Here is a 19284-nt window from a genome sequence, read left to right as displayed (position 1 = left end):
GAAGTGATAGCAAGTTTCCATAAATGCTCCTGGGGTCAAGTGTGATGCTTTGTGGCTATGGCAACAGACACGTGTCAATTGAATCTCTTGAAGTGTTAACATGGCCTTGCCTTATACACACGCACACACAAATGAACACATGCACAATTATGGACACACAAAAAGGCTTTTTAGATGAAATTGCTAATGTTCAGTGGCTGAAAAAGTAGTAATACCTTATGCATTGATGTATTCATCACTTTAATGCTGCAGATGTTATACTATATACTGCCAGGAAGCTTGTTGGTTTCACCAAGAAATCAATAAAGTGTATCTACCTTTCATAATATGTTTTAAAGTATTTGTTGTATTATTATTGTATTATTATCTCAATCTTAATCTTCAAATTAAATAAAGCTGTCAGATAACAGAAAGGCATTTAAAAGTACAATATTTGAATATCAGTAGCAGTAAAGTAGAAGTATTAAGTAGCAGGAAATAGAAGTAAAAGTCCCTCCAAATTATACCTGAGAACACTAGTTGAGATAATGTACTAACTGTCTACCACTCTTTTTCATATGGAATAGTGTTGAGTAAAATAAGTAATTTAACATGGTTTAGTAACATTGAGTTCTTGACTACTTGAATTAGGTCCCTCCTAATTCCTAAATAATAGACATAGCCCACACATATGGATATTTACATTTTTAGAGAAAGCAGAAGTATAGCTTCCCATTTTGCTGTGATAAATGTGTATATCAGAATCAGAATCAGAATACCTTTATTAGTCCCACAGAGGGGAAATGTACTTTGTTACAGCAGAAAAAGAGCCAAAGACAGCTTAATAGTATAGTGTTAAAACGGTGAACATAAGTGGCTTACAAAAATATATGTCAGTTCGATGTCTCCCTTCATGTTCTCAAACAATCATTGACAACTGGAGCTCAGTCTAGACGGACAAAATGAATAAGTTCAGTTTAAAAAAAGGCTATCCCAAAAAAAGAAAGTGAGAAAAGAGATCATGTTTTTTTTTTGCTTGCTCCATTATTTTACAGCTGGTCCAATTCGGGTTGGGGATGAAGTGTGTTGGGTATCGGTTTAACAGCTTTGTAATGTGTGTACTACATTCAAGGCAATCTAATAGCAGTTTTCATCTTTGTTGCTTTATTAGTGACTCCTACTGGTAGTAAACTAAAACATCATGCATGTCTTACTAGAAACTCCCAATATATAATATTCCAAGAACTGATATATTTGGAAACACACTTATTTCCTTTCATGATGAGATTCTGATGAAAAGATTGATTCTCGTGTCTGTTGCTAGAGCTTTAAGGCAGCTTAGCTTAGCATTAAGACTGTAAGCAAGGGAAATGGGTTAAATAATCAGTCTAACAGCCCCTGTGAAGCTCATTAAGTACATGAAAAAAACACATTTACCTCTGATTGTAACTCACAGCACCATACAGCTTCGGATCAACCCTTCACTATCTGTCTTTGTGTTTGCCTCTTTTGTAAAACGACATATAACAAGACACATTTTTCTTTCCGTTTGTCATTTTTTCTCTGCTTTAACAGAGGTACAACTTAAGGGAGCTTTTTCATCATTACAGCACTAACACCTATTCACACCCACAGCTTGAGGCTGTTGCTCTCACACTCTGTGCTCTATTTTCATGACAGCTCATGGTGTGGCCAAGTCATCACGACAAGTTAACATTTAAGGATTTAATGAAGATGGGAATTGTGCTTTAGGTTCAACAGAAGTGCAAATGTGGGTGGAGGTTGAGTGGTGTTGGTGGTTGAACAGAAGCCAAAGGAAGATGATATTTAGAAGAAGGGTAGTGTTTTTCCACCTTATAAAGAGAAGAAAAAGTGTAGGATGAAAGAATGATGGGCGGATAGAAAGATATTTAGCCCTCTGCCTCGTATCACTGATTCATGAAAACACAGGGGAGATCAGGCGCAGTGAATGGCAGGCGTTAACACTTTATATCATCTACAGCAGTGCTTCTCAAACTTTTTTCAGTAATGTACCCCCTTTGAACATTTTCTCAGCCAAGTACCCCCTGACCGATCCCGAAAATGTTTGATCGAAAAAGCATATATAAATAATTACAATATAGTGATGTTCCCTCAGTGTGTGATGTATTAACTCCTTCGTGGTATGCATTACAACAAACTAAGGATATTTTCATTTTATGCATGAAAAAAAATAACATAACACTTTTATAAAACAGATCTTTCCAAGGAGTTTTTCAATTTAAGTAATATTTTATTGTGAAAAACTATAAAATACAATACACACATTTGACATGTTTATATGAGGAGCCCCTTGGTGGTTCTAGGAATGTTTTATATACAATTGTGTTTTCTATTTAACTTATTTTACTAAGATTATTTTTTTAATTAACCTTTTTTTAAATGTGTTTAAGTCTCACGTACCCCCTGCAGTACCCCAACGTACCCCCAGGGGTCCACGTACCCCCATTTGAGAATCACTGATCTACAGCAACACATTATTGACTGTGCACTAAACTAGATGCTCAAGTGAGGATATTCAGATTGGTCTGCATGTCTATAAAAGCAGCTAAAAGTCGTGATAATACTAAGATAAGGTTTCATTATCAGATGTTTTATGAAATCATCTTATTGTATCGTAGAAACTGGGTTTTAGTCTATTTTTTTGTAGTTTAGGTCATTAAAATTCATTAAAAATCACTTTCTTAATCAACAGCATAACCTTTTAAAGTCACCATGAGCCATCTAATCATCCTATTAATCTTGTAAAGATTTGTTAGCACTTAGTTTCACTAAAAGGCCAAATTAAAATGTATTCCATTACAACCCTTTGGAGGGGTCCATACCCTAAAGTGGGAAGCACTCTGCTAATCAATGTAATTAGTTAACAATTTGCTTCATCTAGACTAGCAACAACTTTAAACATATACATATGCTGATATAGAGGTCCCAGAAGGAGTATAATTTCAAGTCAATTAGTACATTTTCCTGTTGATATTTTCCTATCCGTCATTTGTAATCTCAAGTGTTTATCTTACATTTGATTTTAGAGGAAATGTAGCTAACACCAACAGGAAATAAGATTAATGCCATGTTATAATCTGATGCCAAGGGTCAAGTGTTTTGATGAATGTGTTCACTTTACATCTTTGAGAAACAGTGGCTGATCAGGCATACAGGAATGCTGCGTAAACATACCTCTGCTTAGTTATCCATTACATTTCTTTTTTGTATAGCTGACTACTGTATCACATTATGGGACCATTAGCTCTCTGCAGGATGATGAATTATCTCAGTATAATGCAAGTGACAGCCACGCTGATGGGCTTCTCGTTTTATTTACATTCGCATTAGCCTCTGCTTCTGTACCTTTTGTAGTAGAGGTTCATCTGTAAGGTAATCTGTATTGCAATTACTGGGGTGATTTCCTTAATGTCCTTCTGCACTCTCCACTTCAGTTGGTGCTTCTTTATGTGTCAAATGTTTTATGCTCTCACTCTTTGTCCTCCTTTGTCTCCCTGTGTTTTCCGCCTTGCAGAGATCTGTCTGCTCACCAAGGGCAGACGAACAGCGAGTGTGCGTGCAGACACCTACTGCCGACTCTTCTCCCTCTCTGTTGATCATTTCAATGAGGTGCTTGAAGAGTACCCCATGATGCGACGCGCTTTCGAAACTGTCGCCATTGACCGTTTGGACCGCATTGGTAAGAACTGCCTACATCTAACCTATGTCCTGTCTGACTGGTCGAATCTCCTGCCTGTCATCGTGCCTTGTTGTCTTGTCTTTATCAGTATTTGTTTGCCTTCTTTCTTCATAAAAGCATTGTCTGCCATCTTGTGCTGCATGACCTGTATGCACTGTTTGTTTTTTTGTTGATTTTCTTTTTACTTCCGTCTTTCTTTGTATTAAATAACCTTAAAGATAAAATTGTTGGAACCAGCATTAATCCTTCTAAAGAACCAAAGTAGCGTTTTGTGGTTGGATTATCTGGAAGGCAGTGCATGTCGCTGTCCGGGAGGGAGTCAGTTCGCCCCCTCGTTGGTTTGGTGTTGACCCCCCCACTGGATGTCAGCGAGTGGATGGAAGCTAACCTCACATGCATGTGTGTCTGGCCCTCTTTCCACTCATCTGCACTCCTGGGTATGAGCTAACCCAGTCTCAACGCATTTCTTGTTATAGTCACAAAATGAATTTAATCTATTGATTTTGTGTCACACAGAACGATTTTAAAAGCAATGTATTTGTATTGGTAGTATGTTTTGTGCCTGCACAACGTATTTTTGTCCGGTCGGGTCTTGGAAGACCGGAAGCTGTGTGGCTCATAAAAACATTTTCTTACTCAATATCTTACCCTAAGCCTAACCCTATTCCTTTTATTTTAAATTGTGTAATGTCGGAGTTTTTTTGCCGTCCGTGAGGAAAATAAATGGGGCAAAGAGCCTCAGAATACTGAAATCTGTATTTTTTGTCATCTTTTTTTCCTTCTAATTTGTTAATATTTGGTGCAGGCACGAAACATACTACCAATAGAAATACATTGCTTCTAAAATTGTTCTGTGTCAGAATACTGAAATCTGTATATTTTTAAATCTGTTTTTCCTTCTAATTTGTTATTATTTACATTTACATCGTTCTATGTGACACGAAAAAAATTGCCAAATTGTGTTGATGAACACGAATCAATAGATTAATTTCGTGACTTTAACACGAAATGCCGTGAGACTGTGTTGTATGAGCAGCACCCCACCCAATATCAGAGTTCTCAAAATCAACCAGAAAAAAAGAAACAAAGAGCAGGGCCAGGTGACACCAGGAAGCTGTTTCAGGCATGAATGCTGTGTCTCAATTCACATACATAAGTACATCACGTACTTACACTTGCTATTTTGAGTGTGTAACTGCGTTCACACTGTTAAGTATGGCAAAATGCAATGCACTGAAAGTACGGTCAAAAAGTTAAGAGCCGAACACTGAACACTGAACACCCCCAACAATTGCCATCTTGGCTCTGTAACAAAAAGCTCCAGTGAACACAACACTGTATAAATACAAGTAATACATTGGGGGGTTTTGGGGGGTCTTTTCATAAACATAAAACTACTCTGTTCTGAATGATTTGGTACCGCATATGCTAACATTGCTGTTAGTTAGTTAGCTAGCTAGCTAACGGCTAAGAGCAGTGGAAGTAGCTAGCTAGCTAACAGCAGCAGCACTAGCTAGCTAGCTAACAGAGGTGGAGCTAGCTAGCAAGTCAACAGTGGCGGAAGGGCACAGCAGCTGTGTGCGATTTGGGACAAGCTACTCAGTTGTAATTCACACACTGACCAATTGTTCACAGTGTACAACGTGGTTGTGTACTAAGGGAAATACCGAATTGAGAAACAGCATAGCTCTGTGGTCCAGCCAAAAGGCAGGACCCTGTTTAGTTTTATTCAGCTCCTCAACAACCTTCCTTATTTTTAACGTCTGATTCAAAGAAGAACCCTGGCCATGTGAGATTGTAGTTGAAATACAATAATATATAATGGTTCAGAAAGATATATTTGTAACAGGTAAAAAGGGGCACATGTATGTAATACAAACAGGGCAATAATTGTTTTCCACATTCTCCCACCCATTCAAATGTGTTCAGTCTGCTCTAATAGCCTACTTTGATTGGAAATAAAACTAATTAATTAATATATTAAAAATTATAATTTGAAAGTGTTGTGCAGCAGGATAGTTTCTTGACTGACGGAAGTAGAACATATGTCTTTGGTTTTGCTTTTATTTTTGCTGCATTAGAAATACAATAGGTTTTCTTTTGTAATGATAATTTTCTCCTTTTTTACTTGTTATACATAAATTACTTGATAGTAATAGTACCTTTTAGTGTCAAGCAACAAGAAGGATTTAGCTAGTATATGTTCAGTGTATATTGAGGATTATTTTCATCATGTGTTTATATCTTAGATACTACTGAATGTATCTTAAGATCTGGTACCCATCCCTTTTTATAAGACAACAAAATGACAATTTGTAGGTACAGATTAAAGGGCTCAGTTATGTATGGACAAGTGTGAACAGCACATGTTTACTTTTTACAGTATAATATTGTTTTCTTTGTAGCTCAGCTACTATACGATGTCAGTAAGGCACTACAGCAGGATCTTAAGCTTACGCCTTACCACTGCAACTTATGTGGCAGTCGTAATGTTGGTGTGTAATATTCTGACAACATTATACAAGTTTGAATAGTGTTTTCCTCCTTAGAGAATAAGCACAAACAGAATTTAGCAAAAGGATGCTCACCAACTAAATTAGCTATTAAGGCGACCGGTTACTGGTGATTACAAAATTACATTTTTATTGTTTTGTTTTGGCTCCTTACTCCTTTGTAACACAGAAAACGAAAAATGTACAGTGACTTTTACAGCTAATTAATTATTTATTGTGCAGGAAGAAATCGAGCAGCCTATCATCATAAATGATCAAACAACCATCAAACGTATAAGCCTGTTGACAACGCGAGAGGCCATAATGTTTGGTGATTTGTTTCCCTATTTATTAACGGGAAAAATAATATCACTTGAATGCAAAACTGAAGTTAAATTTGCATAATAACAATGTGCCAATGTTGTCTGATATCAGTGGTTAAGCTTGCAGTCTGTATCTACTTTTCTATCTGTTATCGTTGTTTTTATTTGTCATGGCTTTGTATTTGTGTATTATTTCGCCTGACACAGGCACATCAATATTGAATTGCTTTGCAACCCAAGTGTTGACTCAACATTGAAATACTGTAGTGTCAGGCAAGTCAGCAACAAGCAATGACCAATAGATTTGGAACAAGACCGCTCAGAGCCAATCAGAATTCAATGTCAATGTTGAGGCAACCTTTTCTCCTCAGAATTACGTTCAATATTTATTTTTTGTGGGGGGGACATAATGGTGGCTGGATGACTGGGCTATATCACAATATCTGACATATCTGCTAAATATCCTCACCAAAATCCATACAAACCATGTCTTCTAAATGTATATGGGATAAAATAATATAATCATGATCCCATAGCCATCCAAGAAATAAGTTAAACTGAGCAGGTAAACTAATCGGGAGTGTGAGGGGGGACGACTTTTTCCAAATGTTGTATGACGGAAGGCCCACATTTTCAGACTTTGAAAACATTTTGGTTTGTACTAAACAGATAAACACAATGAAATATGCTCATGACTTATGCACTAATTAATAGTCATTATGGCAAATACAACTACTCTAGGGAAAAACTGTGGTCAGTGTTTAAATTCAACAAATGACAATACTGTTTTTGTTGTTTAAGATGCAACAAAAACCCATAGGTCTGTCCTTGACTAAAATAATTATTAGTCAACAAACGTTTGGTCCAATAATCAATGAGTTTATTTTGTTGATAGGTATTTTTTATTTCTCCAAAAAAAGTCTTGCAAAAGCAACACTTTAAATCTTGTGTGAACGAGAGATGTGATCATACGTTTTTGAGTAAATCATTAAGTATAAAAACAAAATGTAAACACACTAATTGACTGAAGAATTATTATTCATCTTAGACCATAAATTAATGACCTTTTCATCTGAGGGGCAGCCCTGCACAACTCCATCTCTAGCTTTCGCCTTTTATCCAGCCAAATGTCCACACACTCACTTTCCCCTGTGATAGACGAATCCCCCCCCCCCCCTTTTTGCGTTATAACTGAACGCTAATTGTCAAGTATCTGCCCTTGAACATAATTCACAGGAGACAAGGTTGCATTTTCTTGGAGTAGCATAAATCAAATACAAATCTTCACTTGCCCTAACATAATGTTTGCCGTTTGGCCTCAACAGTCCAAATCTACATTTGCCCTTTTTATGAGATCTACCAGCTGATTCATTCGATCCATCCTCAGACTAACCATGAAGGGGGTTTTGTCTCATACGAGGGAAGATACTCTGTCATGATCCGTGCTGGTTGTATCTTTTCTATATATGAACTGCATTTGGTTACATGCTTGTCTTGCTCTAAAAAAGGAAAGAAGAAAAGTATCCATGCTTTGAAACCAATAACGTGTTGCACATTTGACATTATCTTCTATCTAAAAATTATTTGACCAGGAGTCCGTCTTGAGACGAGCACATCTCGTTTTCAAGAGTGTCCTGGCCGACGAGTAGGCATCAGGTAAACACTTTATTCCAATTCCAATATGCGAACAGGGACAAATTGACCTATAGAGGCTTGCTAAATGGATTCGGTCTCAAATTCATCCTCCAAGAGTTTGACCTCTTGCTAGAGCTTACATTAACTGTTTGATTCCTGCATCAGTGACACATAACTCAAGTCACCCACAACCAAGTCCTGCAGATGTTTTGATGGGCACACTCAAAATGTCAACGACAAAGACAATCAAAGAAACAAAAGTTATTCAGTGTCACATGCCATGTTGATTTTGTAAGAGGCTATTACAGAATAATTCACTGGATTTCGAACACACATGTTATTTAATCTTTGAACCCTTTGTTCAAAGTGTATTCACAAACTAAATCATGCCTTCAGATTAGTAAACACTTTACTAATGCAATGCCACACACCGTTTTTTTACATGCAGGAATCCCATGTCATCATTTATTCATGTTTTCACCAATTTAAAAAAAAAAGGTTTGTTTCTGATTGTCTGGCTTGAAATATGAGGGTTTTTTTGTGTGAAACAATTTGGTAGAAAAATTCTCTGACATTAATCAAAGACAGTCTTAAACTGCTTTAAGATACATAATGTCACGTTGATTACATGTGGAGGTCAGACGTTTATTTAATTAATTAGGAATCATTTTCTCACACACATTTTCACCAGTTATCCTCTCTAAATATATGTTCTTATGATAACCTTCAACAAGAAGAAACTGAAGGGAAAAAAACATGTCTTGCAGGGACTCAAAACAAAAACAATTGATAACAAATCTTTGGTGAAATTATATATCAAATTTCATTGCGAGTCAGAATAAAAAATGTGTCTCTGTAAGGCCTTGAATGCATCTCTAAATGTGTGTTTACTTATTATTTACCAAATACTTTATAAGTTATATGATGTTTGTGAACATTATGATGTTTGTCTTTTGATTGTTTGTTTGGTGTGTTAACTGGCTTTTAGATAGTTTCACAAAAGTTATGTTTTAAATGTCAGATATGGGTTAATTACAGTACTGTAATCATATTTGAAATCAAATTCATTTTAATATTGAACTAATCTTACTGTTACTATTGTGCCAGTTTATGAAATTACTAACACAATCCTGCAGTTGTCTGATTTGACCCATAGCTGATACATTTTATTTCTATTCAACACGATTTGTATGTAAAAATCAAACATTTATTTACCCATGAGTGGTGTTTACATTTTGTTAATGTTTTTGTTTGTTTGTTTTCATTTTGTTTTAGGTGATAATAGTTTATTCCCTTGATAATGTTTAAAAAAATGTCAATATATGGATCAGGAATGCTTAATCAGCAAACATGTTCAGAGCTGGTATTCAATCAGGAACAGTCCAGGATGTATGGAACATATAATATACAAATAGGATTTTAAAGTGTCAGTCTTTATTATTTACAGAGTTGCATATATATATATAAATGGATTGCCTAAAGCAGGCTAGTGTTTCTATAAGAACAAGGTGCCCAAACGGGCGTGTTATCGTAAGTGTGTCTGTGTGTGTGTGCGTGGGGGTATGACAGTTACTGTTATGTAGTTTAAGTAACACTAACATGTTTCCAGCCTGGTACTTGGTTAGTTTTCTTAGCTTATCGTGACTATGAATTTTTACAGTACATATACTCATTATACTCATGATTTTTTAAGTAGCGGTTTTTAAGAAAAATATGTAAAGTAAAACAATTTGCTTCCTAAAATAACTTAAATGTAAGTATGTATATATAGTTTTAAAAGTCAGTTTTTTTTACAAGTGTGTTTTTATCTTGTTATTTATCTTTTGCTTTAACAGATAAAGAAGAAAAAGACAATAAAATGTCAAAGATAGATTAGGAGAGAAATTAGAAGAGGCAGCTCTGATGAAATCTTAAGATATAGTTTCTAACCAGCAAACATTCAAATCCTCACAGGCTTCATTTGGAGAAATAATGTGTTGTCCTTCCAATCTACAGAGTGTTACCCTGTCACCTTTACAAATGCAATGAGAGCATTATTGTAAGTCAACAGTATAGTCTTATAGTGAGTATGTGGTGCTAGTTTTAGCTTGTTTTAGCTGTAGTGTGAGTTTTGGACAAAATATCTGCAAAACATAACATCAATCCTGTGTTAAAGCTGAATGCACGGCTTGTTGGCAGCCTTGAGGGGAGAAAGCCGTCCAGAAAATGCAGCTCAACTGTAAACCTGGCGCAGAAATCTCCTGCCCTCAAGGACGGGGCTTAATGATTGACTGAGGCTAAAGCCTTCAGCTCACTAAAAGTCAACTCTGTCTTCTTTACCGACGAGTAATGCTTCACAGCCTGTCGATACACAAGGTCAACAGTAATAACAGGAAACACATCCCTAAATATATTTAAACAGTCAGTGAAAGTAAATATGTTAAATAGATAACATTCTTTATGGTTATTGTAAATTGTGGAATTTTAAGACATATGTCATGCTAAACATTTTACCACAATTATGCTCGCAAACTCCCAAAACCACAGAAGTGGTCGATGTTTGAAGAAAGCATCTGTCAAGCTGTTATTATCACGCTCTGTAACAGGCGGGGAAAGATGTACAGCTCTCTGGGCCCAAATGCCCTTTATAGGTCAGATATAAACCACTTAAAAAACGATTTCTTCACAGTATTAGAGAAAACAAGTTCCAAAATAAAACAACACGTTGCATTTTGAACATTTTATTTATCATCAGACAATTCCATTTCAATGAAAAAACAGCATTATGTGGAGTAAAGATTAGTTTTTCATAAAGGTGTTTCATGTATAATTATATAACCAACCTGTGTGTTAGAGTAAGTCTTTGTTTTCTTGTTTTTATTGTCATATCTTTTTTACAAGGTTCTGTAATTGTCCTTGTGATGTGTTTTAGTAGACTTGTGTTTGTGATTTAAGTAAAATGTAGCTCTAAATATTCTTAGAGTTTAGACTTTTTCTAATAACTTCAAGTAAATCTGTCCAGTAACGTGATGTGTGGGTTCAACTCATCAGTATTCTTCTGTGTTCCATCGTCCACATTAGCACCTTCACTGTCTACCATGTCATACGTTAGTCATCTTTGTCTCCTTATGTGTCTCAAACCGTACATTTCCCATAGTCATTACCATTCAATGTCCTTCACAATTTATATTCAATATGATAAATATTAGTGGACATGAAAGGATGCAGCTTGTAAATACTAAATATAGTTGAATCAAGAGAATGAAGTTCATCTACTGAAGATGCAGTGACAAAACGTCTTCCTACAAAAACGTACAAGCTGCATCTTTATTATTATTGTCCTGTATCCTGCCCTTTTCCTGTGGTTAAGGGCAACCAAAGTTTGCCATTGCTTTCTGTGCTCACTTCTCTTGACTGCACCCATACAGGGAAGAAGAACTCCTTGCTGCTGCAGAAGTTCCAGAAGGATCTGAACGCCGGCGTCTTCAACACGCAGGAGAACGAGATACTGAAGCAGATAATCCGTCAGGACAGGGAGATGGTAATGATGGTGGACCGCAAGCAGTCAGTCACCGGGATGAACTTAACTCCAGTGTCAGGAAACTCCATCATTAACTCACCGGCTCAGCCTCCCTTCCCCACTGCCTTCGGCACCAATCAGTTTCAGCAGTCTTCTGTTCCCATGACCTTCAGTGCTTCAGCTATAGCCAATGCCTCTGCTGCCCGCATGCTGCCAGCCGCCGCTGCGGTGCAGGGGGTCTATCCGGCCCCCAGCATGTCCCACGGCAGCCTGAATTCCTCCTCCATGAACCCACAAGGAGCGATCATGTCGCCCTGCTCCTTCACGGCTGCCATGTGCAGTCCCTCCGTGCAGACCCCTCTGGCGGGCCGGAGCTTCCAGTATGGCTCTCGCACAGGCTCCCAGCTGTCGCTCCTCCAGCAGCCCATCGCTCAAGCGGCTCTATCCGCTCAGCTCGCCCAGCTCGCCCAGCAGCCCGCTGTGTCTCCTGCAGCCTCCTCCTCCTCCCAGCAGCCCTCGCCTCAGCAGCAGCAGCAGCAGGTCCCCTCGCCTCAGCGGGTGGACATCCACAAGAGCACACAGGCTCTGCAGTCGGGCAGCTTGAGTCGAGATGTGAGACATTTATCGGCCTCCCAACCATCACTGCCACATGACACGTCTCTCGGCCCCAGAGTGCACCCGGCCCCAGGAGACTCTCTGGCCTCCATCGCTCCTCCAGCGGCGGCGGCAGCAGCGATCCAGGGAATGAGTCTGCAGAGCGGCATCCGCACCACAGTGCCCCAGCGTGTCAATCTATTCCGGCAGATGTCGTCCGGAGCTCTGCCCCCGGTGCGCTCGGCGGCGGCGGCGGCAGCAGCTGCGGCGGCGGCGGCAGCTTCATCTTCTTCATCCTCGACCCAGCACAGGGAGTCCCCCGGATCTAGGAGAGATTCTGTCCTGAGCAGTACGGAGACTGAGCAAGACAAGATGCGTTTTGCATCAAATTTATGATCCCATTTTTTTCCCTTTTCATTTTTTAAACTTGTTTCAACTCATTTTTAAAGTGGAGATGTAACAAAAGAGATAAAGATGAGGGACTTCAGCATTTTTGTTTCTCTCCAGTTTTTCTTCTAAAATAGCCTCATAGAAATCCTGTACATACAAGCCCTTGTATTATATTTTAGACACATTGTCTCCCTAAACTTAAGAATGTATATTATACAGATACATCTCTTTTCTTTGACGCCATATATATATACATATGTATATATATACTGCTGTATGTATGGGTGTGTGAGAGTGTGCGAGCATGTGACCGCGTGTGTAAAATCCAACTAGAATATTTGGCAATGGCAATTTAAAAGCTGTAGTATAAACATGAGTCTTCCTTTCTGAGAAATATAAAGAATTATATACAATGTATGAAGTTTATTTCTTTCTTTTTGCTTTTTTTTTTTTTTTTAACTGGAATGCATTCTGACAATGAATATTTCCTCCTTTTTTTTTACCATTGAGGAAGAGAAAAATGATCTTCTCCTATTAAGCAGCTTTAGGCACCACTGTGGAATAATACATGCAAGCAACTCTGACAAATAATCTCAAAAAGCACACACTCGTGAAATGAATCTCGTATCAGTTTCCTGAACCCTCATTTCAGAAACCAACACAGAAACTGAAACTAAGTGTTATGTTGCTCTCGGCGACAGAATACCGTATGCTGGGCCACTATATCCCCACAGCGGCTCACATACAAACCATGACAGTGTTATGGGTCCAAAGGGAATAGATAATAGAAATGCTGCTTTCTTTGTTTATTTTCAAGGAGAATGGAGTGTGGAGACAGACGGATGGATGCTATTGTTTTTCTATTTCTAATTTCAGATGGCTGAGATGTTACGTAATGTTGCTTAAAAATTCTGTGTATATTTATAATATTTATAAACTAAAGATTATCACCATTATGCAATAGACTGTGACATAAAGATTACCTATATGTGTGCTGTAAATAGTTTTGTAGATCTAGTATTTACAGATACTGTGTGGTGCATTCTCTATCATAACAATGTCTTACTTCTATCAGGAACCTGGATATCATCTATACGCGAAAAAGGTTTAGTGACGAAATACATGATGTTCCATAAGAGATAAACGAACCTTAATGCAATAGCTAGCACTACTTGATGCTGAGGAACGCCTGATTGGAAGACATTTAAGAATCCCTCTCTATGTATACTATCCCTAGCCCTAGTGTAGTTTTTAATTTCACATCAGGTGAACATATACAATATAATACACAATTTGTTTTCAAAATCATCCTATTGAAAGTAAATGTGTCTTTTTGACTCGCCTCATTCCCTAAAAACTGCCCAGAATCGTTTTTTGTTCAAAGATGGAAATTAGGCTTTTTCTGTTTTTCTTTTTTTTAAAAAGCTGCTTCTTGAGTATAACTGTACTGTACGCTGTCACATCACAATTATTGTAGTTGAAGAGCCTGCCTCGACGTTTTCCAACTCATTTGTTTGAGGTTAAAGGCGTCATGTATGCAGTCGCTCAAGTGTGAAGAGGGGACATTTTCACGAGCGGTGTTTTTGCGTCGGAAAAAGAAATGCTGGTTTGCATTAAGGTTTCTGTCTCGTGTAAATCCATTTTGTGGGCTTAGGCACTCTAAACTGACCTAGACTGATGTCGAGGCAAAGGGAAGCAAGGTCAAGCCAGAATATTGTGCCTCAATCAAAAAAGGATAAAAGCTAAATTGGAGCATTTTAATCCTACAATAATAAAAGTAGTTGATTCAACTAAAATAAGCCAGCCGCGACGGCTTACAGGCCATTTCCCTGCAGATAGAGTGGATTGGCGAGCATGAGGCCTTTCCTGCAATCTTCATATAAAGCCAGTGACAGAAGTATTCTGCTGTCATGATGGATTTTCTTATTCCAGTCACAGTTTTCATGGCCCATCAGTTCAGAGTGACTAAGCCCTCTGAGATAGCGTTTTTTTAAAAGATTACAAGTCTTCGCTACAGATTGTGTCGATAGTGTACCAATACAGTCAACCCATCAATGTCATGAAAGCATGCACTTGTCACAAATACTTAAAAAAATGATACTATCTCAAAGATGTTGACGTTAAATGTAATGTTAGATTATGTTTTGTTCATTGTCTGTCTGCCTAGACGTTATCTGTGTGTGAACAGAAGCATTGACTTTTCACATGGACATTCTTAAGTATTTGTGCCTAAACTATAGCCATGTTCCATCCTTTTGTTTTGAGTGTGAGCTTGGTGCGTAAGGGGAGGGGGGGGCACTTCTGCACACTCATTCTTACTATACTCAATGTGTTCTATGTCTCAGTGTTTTTAGACAGGAAAGGAATAAGCAATGATGGCCAAATGTCTCAGTTTATCTAATTGGTATCTTTAATTGCAATGTGAACTTCTAGATGCAGGATTTTTTTTGTTTTACATTTTCGGTCAAGCTATATAGCATATTTAATGAGGTTATGTACAGTTAAAAAGAAAAAAAGTGCAATCTTTAGCAGTAATATCACGCTCGATGAGACATTGTACAAATTCGGAGCACCTTTATACATTTGTTTGTAGCTAGCCACTGATGTTTGGGTTGTATATTGATGTGTGGAAGGAAACTGGCCAAAGCGAAACATTCATTGTTATTGTTTTAAATTGCACTTTCTGATTTACTAGTAATAAATAAAAAGGTACAGATTACTTTGGCTAGGTTAGATGTTGAATGAGTAAGTAAGGGAGCAATATCCCAGAGAATTCGTGCTGCCCTGATCCTGAATGGGGTTCAAAATGAAGGGGGAAATGTTCTATATAAAACGAAGAGCGCTTAATCGTGAATATGCCATAGTGTATAGGAACTAGTTCAGTCAAGATGGATAGCAGCACTGTTGCTTTGTGCTGTTTTTGATACTTGCCTTTGGAGGGAGAGCTTCCCAACTATGTGCTTTTTTCACTATACCAATCACAATTAACATACTGGAATGGGCATTAATGGTGACACTAAAATAACGAGCTTACGTATTAGCAGTATAGAGACTCTCAACAAACCAGCACATATATTTGTATATTTCTTTTTGTTTGTTCTTTTGTTGGTTTGAGAAAAAAAAAAAAGAAGAGAGGACGAACCAAATGTTGATTTGGGTTTGATGACCACAGGTTTCATATGTTTACTGATGATGTGCGCAGTGGAGAGAGGGGCGGAGCTCTTTAAACCCCACTCACATGGTCATTGTTCAGCTCATTTATGTAATCCAAGGCTTAGAGGAAAATAACTATCAGTCGGTTACTTGATACGGAAGAAAGAAAGATAAATGTAAACTTTCTTACAACAATATGCAGACAAACAGTGTTTGTCAAAAAATCTTTTTGATTTTTTGTTTTGTTTATTTTGTTTGTAAATAATAAACCTTTAAAATATAGAAAATAAAAGACATATTGTCATTTAAAAAAAAAAAACGAGTATGTGTCTTTCTATTGTGGAGCAGTGAGGGGTCCATGGAGACCTCTTTTAGAATGTAATGGAGTGAGAAAATGGAGAAAGGGTTTCAGAGATGAAGCAGTGATGGAGAGGGTCATCGAGTATTTAGGAACAGTGTCTGTCAGCAGATACAGCCGAGGTGAAAAATCGCTCCATGTGGTCACCGGGGATTTCCATTCATTACCTTCAAATCCAGTTATCAGTCAACGTCGTCACAGCGAAGACGGATTCCTCTGCATGAATGTACTCAAAGATGGGACGGGTTACTCATCGCTAATGTGATCCTTTTATAGGAGAACTAGCTCTTATGAAAGATACATTGGTTTAGTTGCATTTCCAGCTGTAACAATGAGTCAATTATTGGAGCGACAGAAAACGATTCTGCAACTATATTAGAAATCATATTTCAATGATTTTACAGCTTCTCAAATATCTGTTGATTTTTTATGTTTTCTTGAGCTTTTTGGACAAAACAAGACATCTTCCAACGTCACCTTAACTCGAAAGTTACAACAGCCATTTCTTACTATTTTCTAACATTTAATAGACATAACGACTAGTTGATTAATTGAGAAAATAATCTTTAAATCAATTTTATAATGAAAGGAATTAATACTTTTTATTTCAGGGAGTTTAAAGCTTATAATGAATTTCTTGAATGAGCGGAGTCCTTTTCACTGCGAGGTTGGATGTTTCCTCCCTCCCCAATTAAAAACTGAGCACAGCTCATATTGCACAGGTGGTTTGCGGTTACCTTTTGAAAGCCGTCTCTCACAGGGTTACATCAGGGTGGCGCATGCTTCAGTCGCTCTGTATCTCAGTTATCAGACACACTGCCCTCTATTACACATTCATGCCTCATTAAATGTGAGTAATTGTATTCAGGGGAAATAAATGTTTCAGTTTGTTTGATGTGACTTAAGATGACAACGAATATTTGTTTACTAAAGCCTCACAGGAGCAGACTTACCTGCCACATGAGCTCCAGAGCTATTACATCCACGATGATGCTAAATGACTAGTCCCTTAAAATATACTAAAATAAATAATCACAAGGTAGTATTTGTTCGTTTAAAATAATGAGATATATATATACTATTTTATAAATAGTTGAGATAAGGTCAATTATATATCTTAAGTGGAATTAGATTTCCACCTTTTTATAGCCATTGGAGGTTCCTTAGTCATCACTGCATGGAACTAAAGTCTTAAACTTGAATATTGCACATTATTTAGGTCTTATGAAAGGTGGTCTGATGGGATGTTGTTGATAAAGATGTGCTGCAGCTTTCTGAGTCAGTGTTACCGATCTGCAAGGTTACAGTGCGCTAAAGCAACAAAGCACATCCATTCATCTTCAGCTGGTGAATTATAGAGAAGGCCAGGCCTAATGGGGCGAATGAATGGCATGCTTAAATACTGGTAATGAAACCACATCAACATAAAAACACACTTAAAATCCTTTATTCAAAAAATAGTTTATACTGTCAGAATGTGTTTTTGTTGAATAGACATGAATCATGATGCATCTTTTTCTAAAGCTTTCCCCCACATCCTATCAGACCATCTTGTTCTGAATGAAATGGGCAGAGGGGTTAGGAGGGGGCTGTGAAGGAAACATCCAGAATGTCCTCTGCCAGAACAGAGCAAGCTGCCCATGTCGCCCTGAGGGGGGGGGGGTGACATGCCGACCAGAGTGAGTGACATCCATAACACTCTCACAGTAATTAGTTTTTAAATAATGAACACTTATCTGGTTACAAAACAGCCTCAAAGTAATATTGATGCCTCCATATGACATGCATAAGTAAAGAAGACCATCAGCTAAGTGTGGCTAATGCTCTTTAGTACTGATGCTTATAATCAGGGTCCGATTTCCTGCCAAATAAGAAAAGAAGAAACATATTTACCAGGAACTCCAGGAAAAGAGCTTCACCTCACTGCTCTTACGATCTAACACCGACAGCACACTTTTCGAGGCAGGGGCCATATTGATGTGCCAGCTGAAGAGAAGGAAGGAACAAGGGAAGGCACAGGAGACCGTGCTGCAGGAAAATGAGAAGAACTCAGGTGACCGGGAAAACACCTGTTCTCCCCAGAGACTGCCAAAATCAAGTAGTAGTATCTTTTCGTATTTATTCTTAATGAGAGAAAAACAAGCTGCCAATTGTGAGTTTCCAGTAACTTGACTGATATTTTAGCGACAGTGAAATAATGTTGTTTATTGCCCCAGGGTGCCAGGCAGGTCCTGGCTTGATTGGGTTGTTTCCAGGGAACTGTCAAAGCAGCTTGTTATGAATACATTAGGAGGAGGAACTCCCAGGGTGCACCTGTCAACATTGTTAAAAATAAAAGCCTCATCCAATTCTCCTTACTGTGCCCTCTCTTCCAGGCCTGGATGTATACGATAAGGATTAGTTGGGTTGAAAAACTCATAAGGTTGCAGGCTTATGCTTGACCCTCAATGAGCCAGTAGGAACTCAAGGTTGACAAATGTGTGAGAGAAGGCATTACATTTGGAGTCAATGTTGTCATAATTAGCTAGAATATGTGAAGGAGAGTTACCCATCAATTTGACATCACATGTTTGTAATGTATCCAGTTATCTAAGTCATTCCAATAGCCATAGAGGGAGCAGTGATGTGTAAATTGACCGCTGAAATGTAGTCTTTGAGGTCCTGCGTGATGATACCTGTGAGGTAATCATGTGGTGTTTTCATTTTAGCATTACACGGACAGAACATGCGGTTTAACCTTAGCATGACCATGAAATGACTTGTGACCTACGACTTCATTAGCTTGTCCTTTAGAAAGATGTTATCCCATGCTGTGGTTTCAATTATTATGGATTGCATATCAAAGCATTTTGATTTAACCTGCAGCACTGAGGTCAACAATCATGTAAGATAAATCATACCAAGGACAGTATGAAACAATATAGACCATATGTGTGTGCTAATATATTTCATTGTGGACCAACAGCCATATAGTCGGTTTTGGATATTGCAAATGGAAAGAGGATTCTCCTAAAGAATAATGGATTTGATACTAAATGACTTTCCCATTCAGATATAATTTAATGAATCTGCAGAACAAATGGTCATAATCCATGATTTATGTGTTTAACATTTATTAAGGGCTTAATTAGCTGTCCCAC

At 37.9% G+C, this 19284-nt stretch overlaps 1 protein-coding gene across 1 annotated transcript in view; it reads left to right on the top strand.

Annotated features, from left to right (window-relative positions):
- LOC117551303 (potassium/sodium hyperpolarization-activated cyclic nucleotide-gated channel 1) overlaps positions 1-16105 on the top strand; it is a 77822-nt gene extending 61717 nt beyond the window's left edge. Inside the window, exons 7-8 of the mRNA XM_034224131.1 lie at positions 3536-3700; positions 11558-16105. Coding sequence (XP_034080022.1) covers positions 3536-3700; positions 11558-12639 — 1247 coding nt within the window. The 3' untranslated portion in view covers positions 12640-16105. The remainder of the gene's footprint in view (positions 1-3535; positions 3701-11557) is intronic.
- Positions 16106-19284: the final 3179 nt, after the last annotated feature.

Source organism: Gymnodraco acuticeps, unplaced genomic scaffold (genome assembly GCF_902827175.1).
Source record: "Gymnodraco acuticeps unplaced genomic scaffold, fGymAcu1.1, whole genome shotgun sequence".
Classification (NCBI taxonomy): domain Eukaryota; kingdom Metazoa; phylum Chordata; class Actinopteri; order Perciformes; family Bathydraconidae; genus Gymnodraco; species Gymnodraco acuticeps.
The sequence above is the reverse complement of the archived record's forward strand: the minus strand, read 5'-3'. Positions and strand labels throughout refer to the sequence as shown.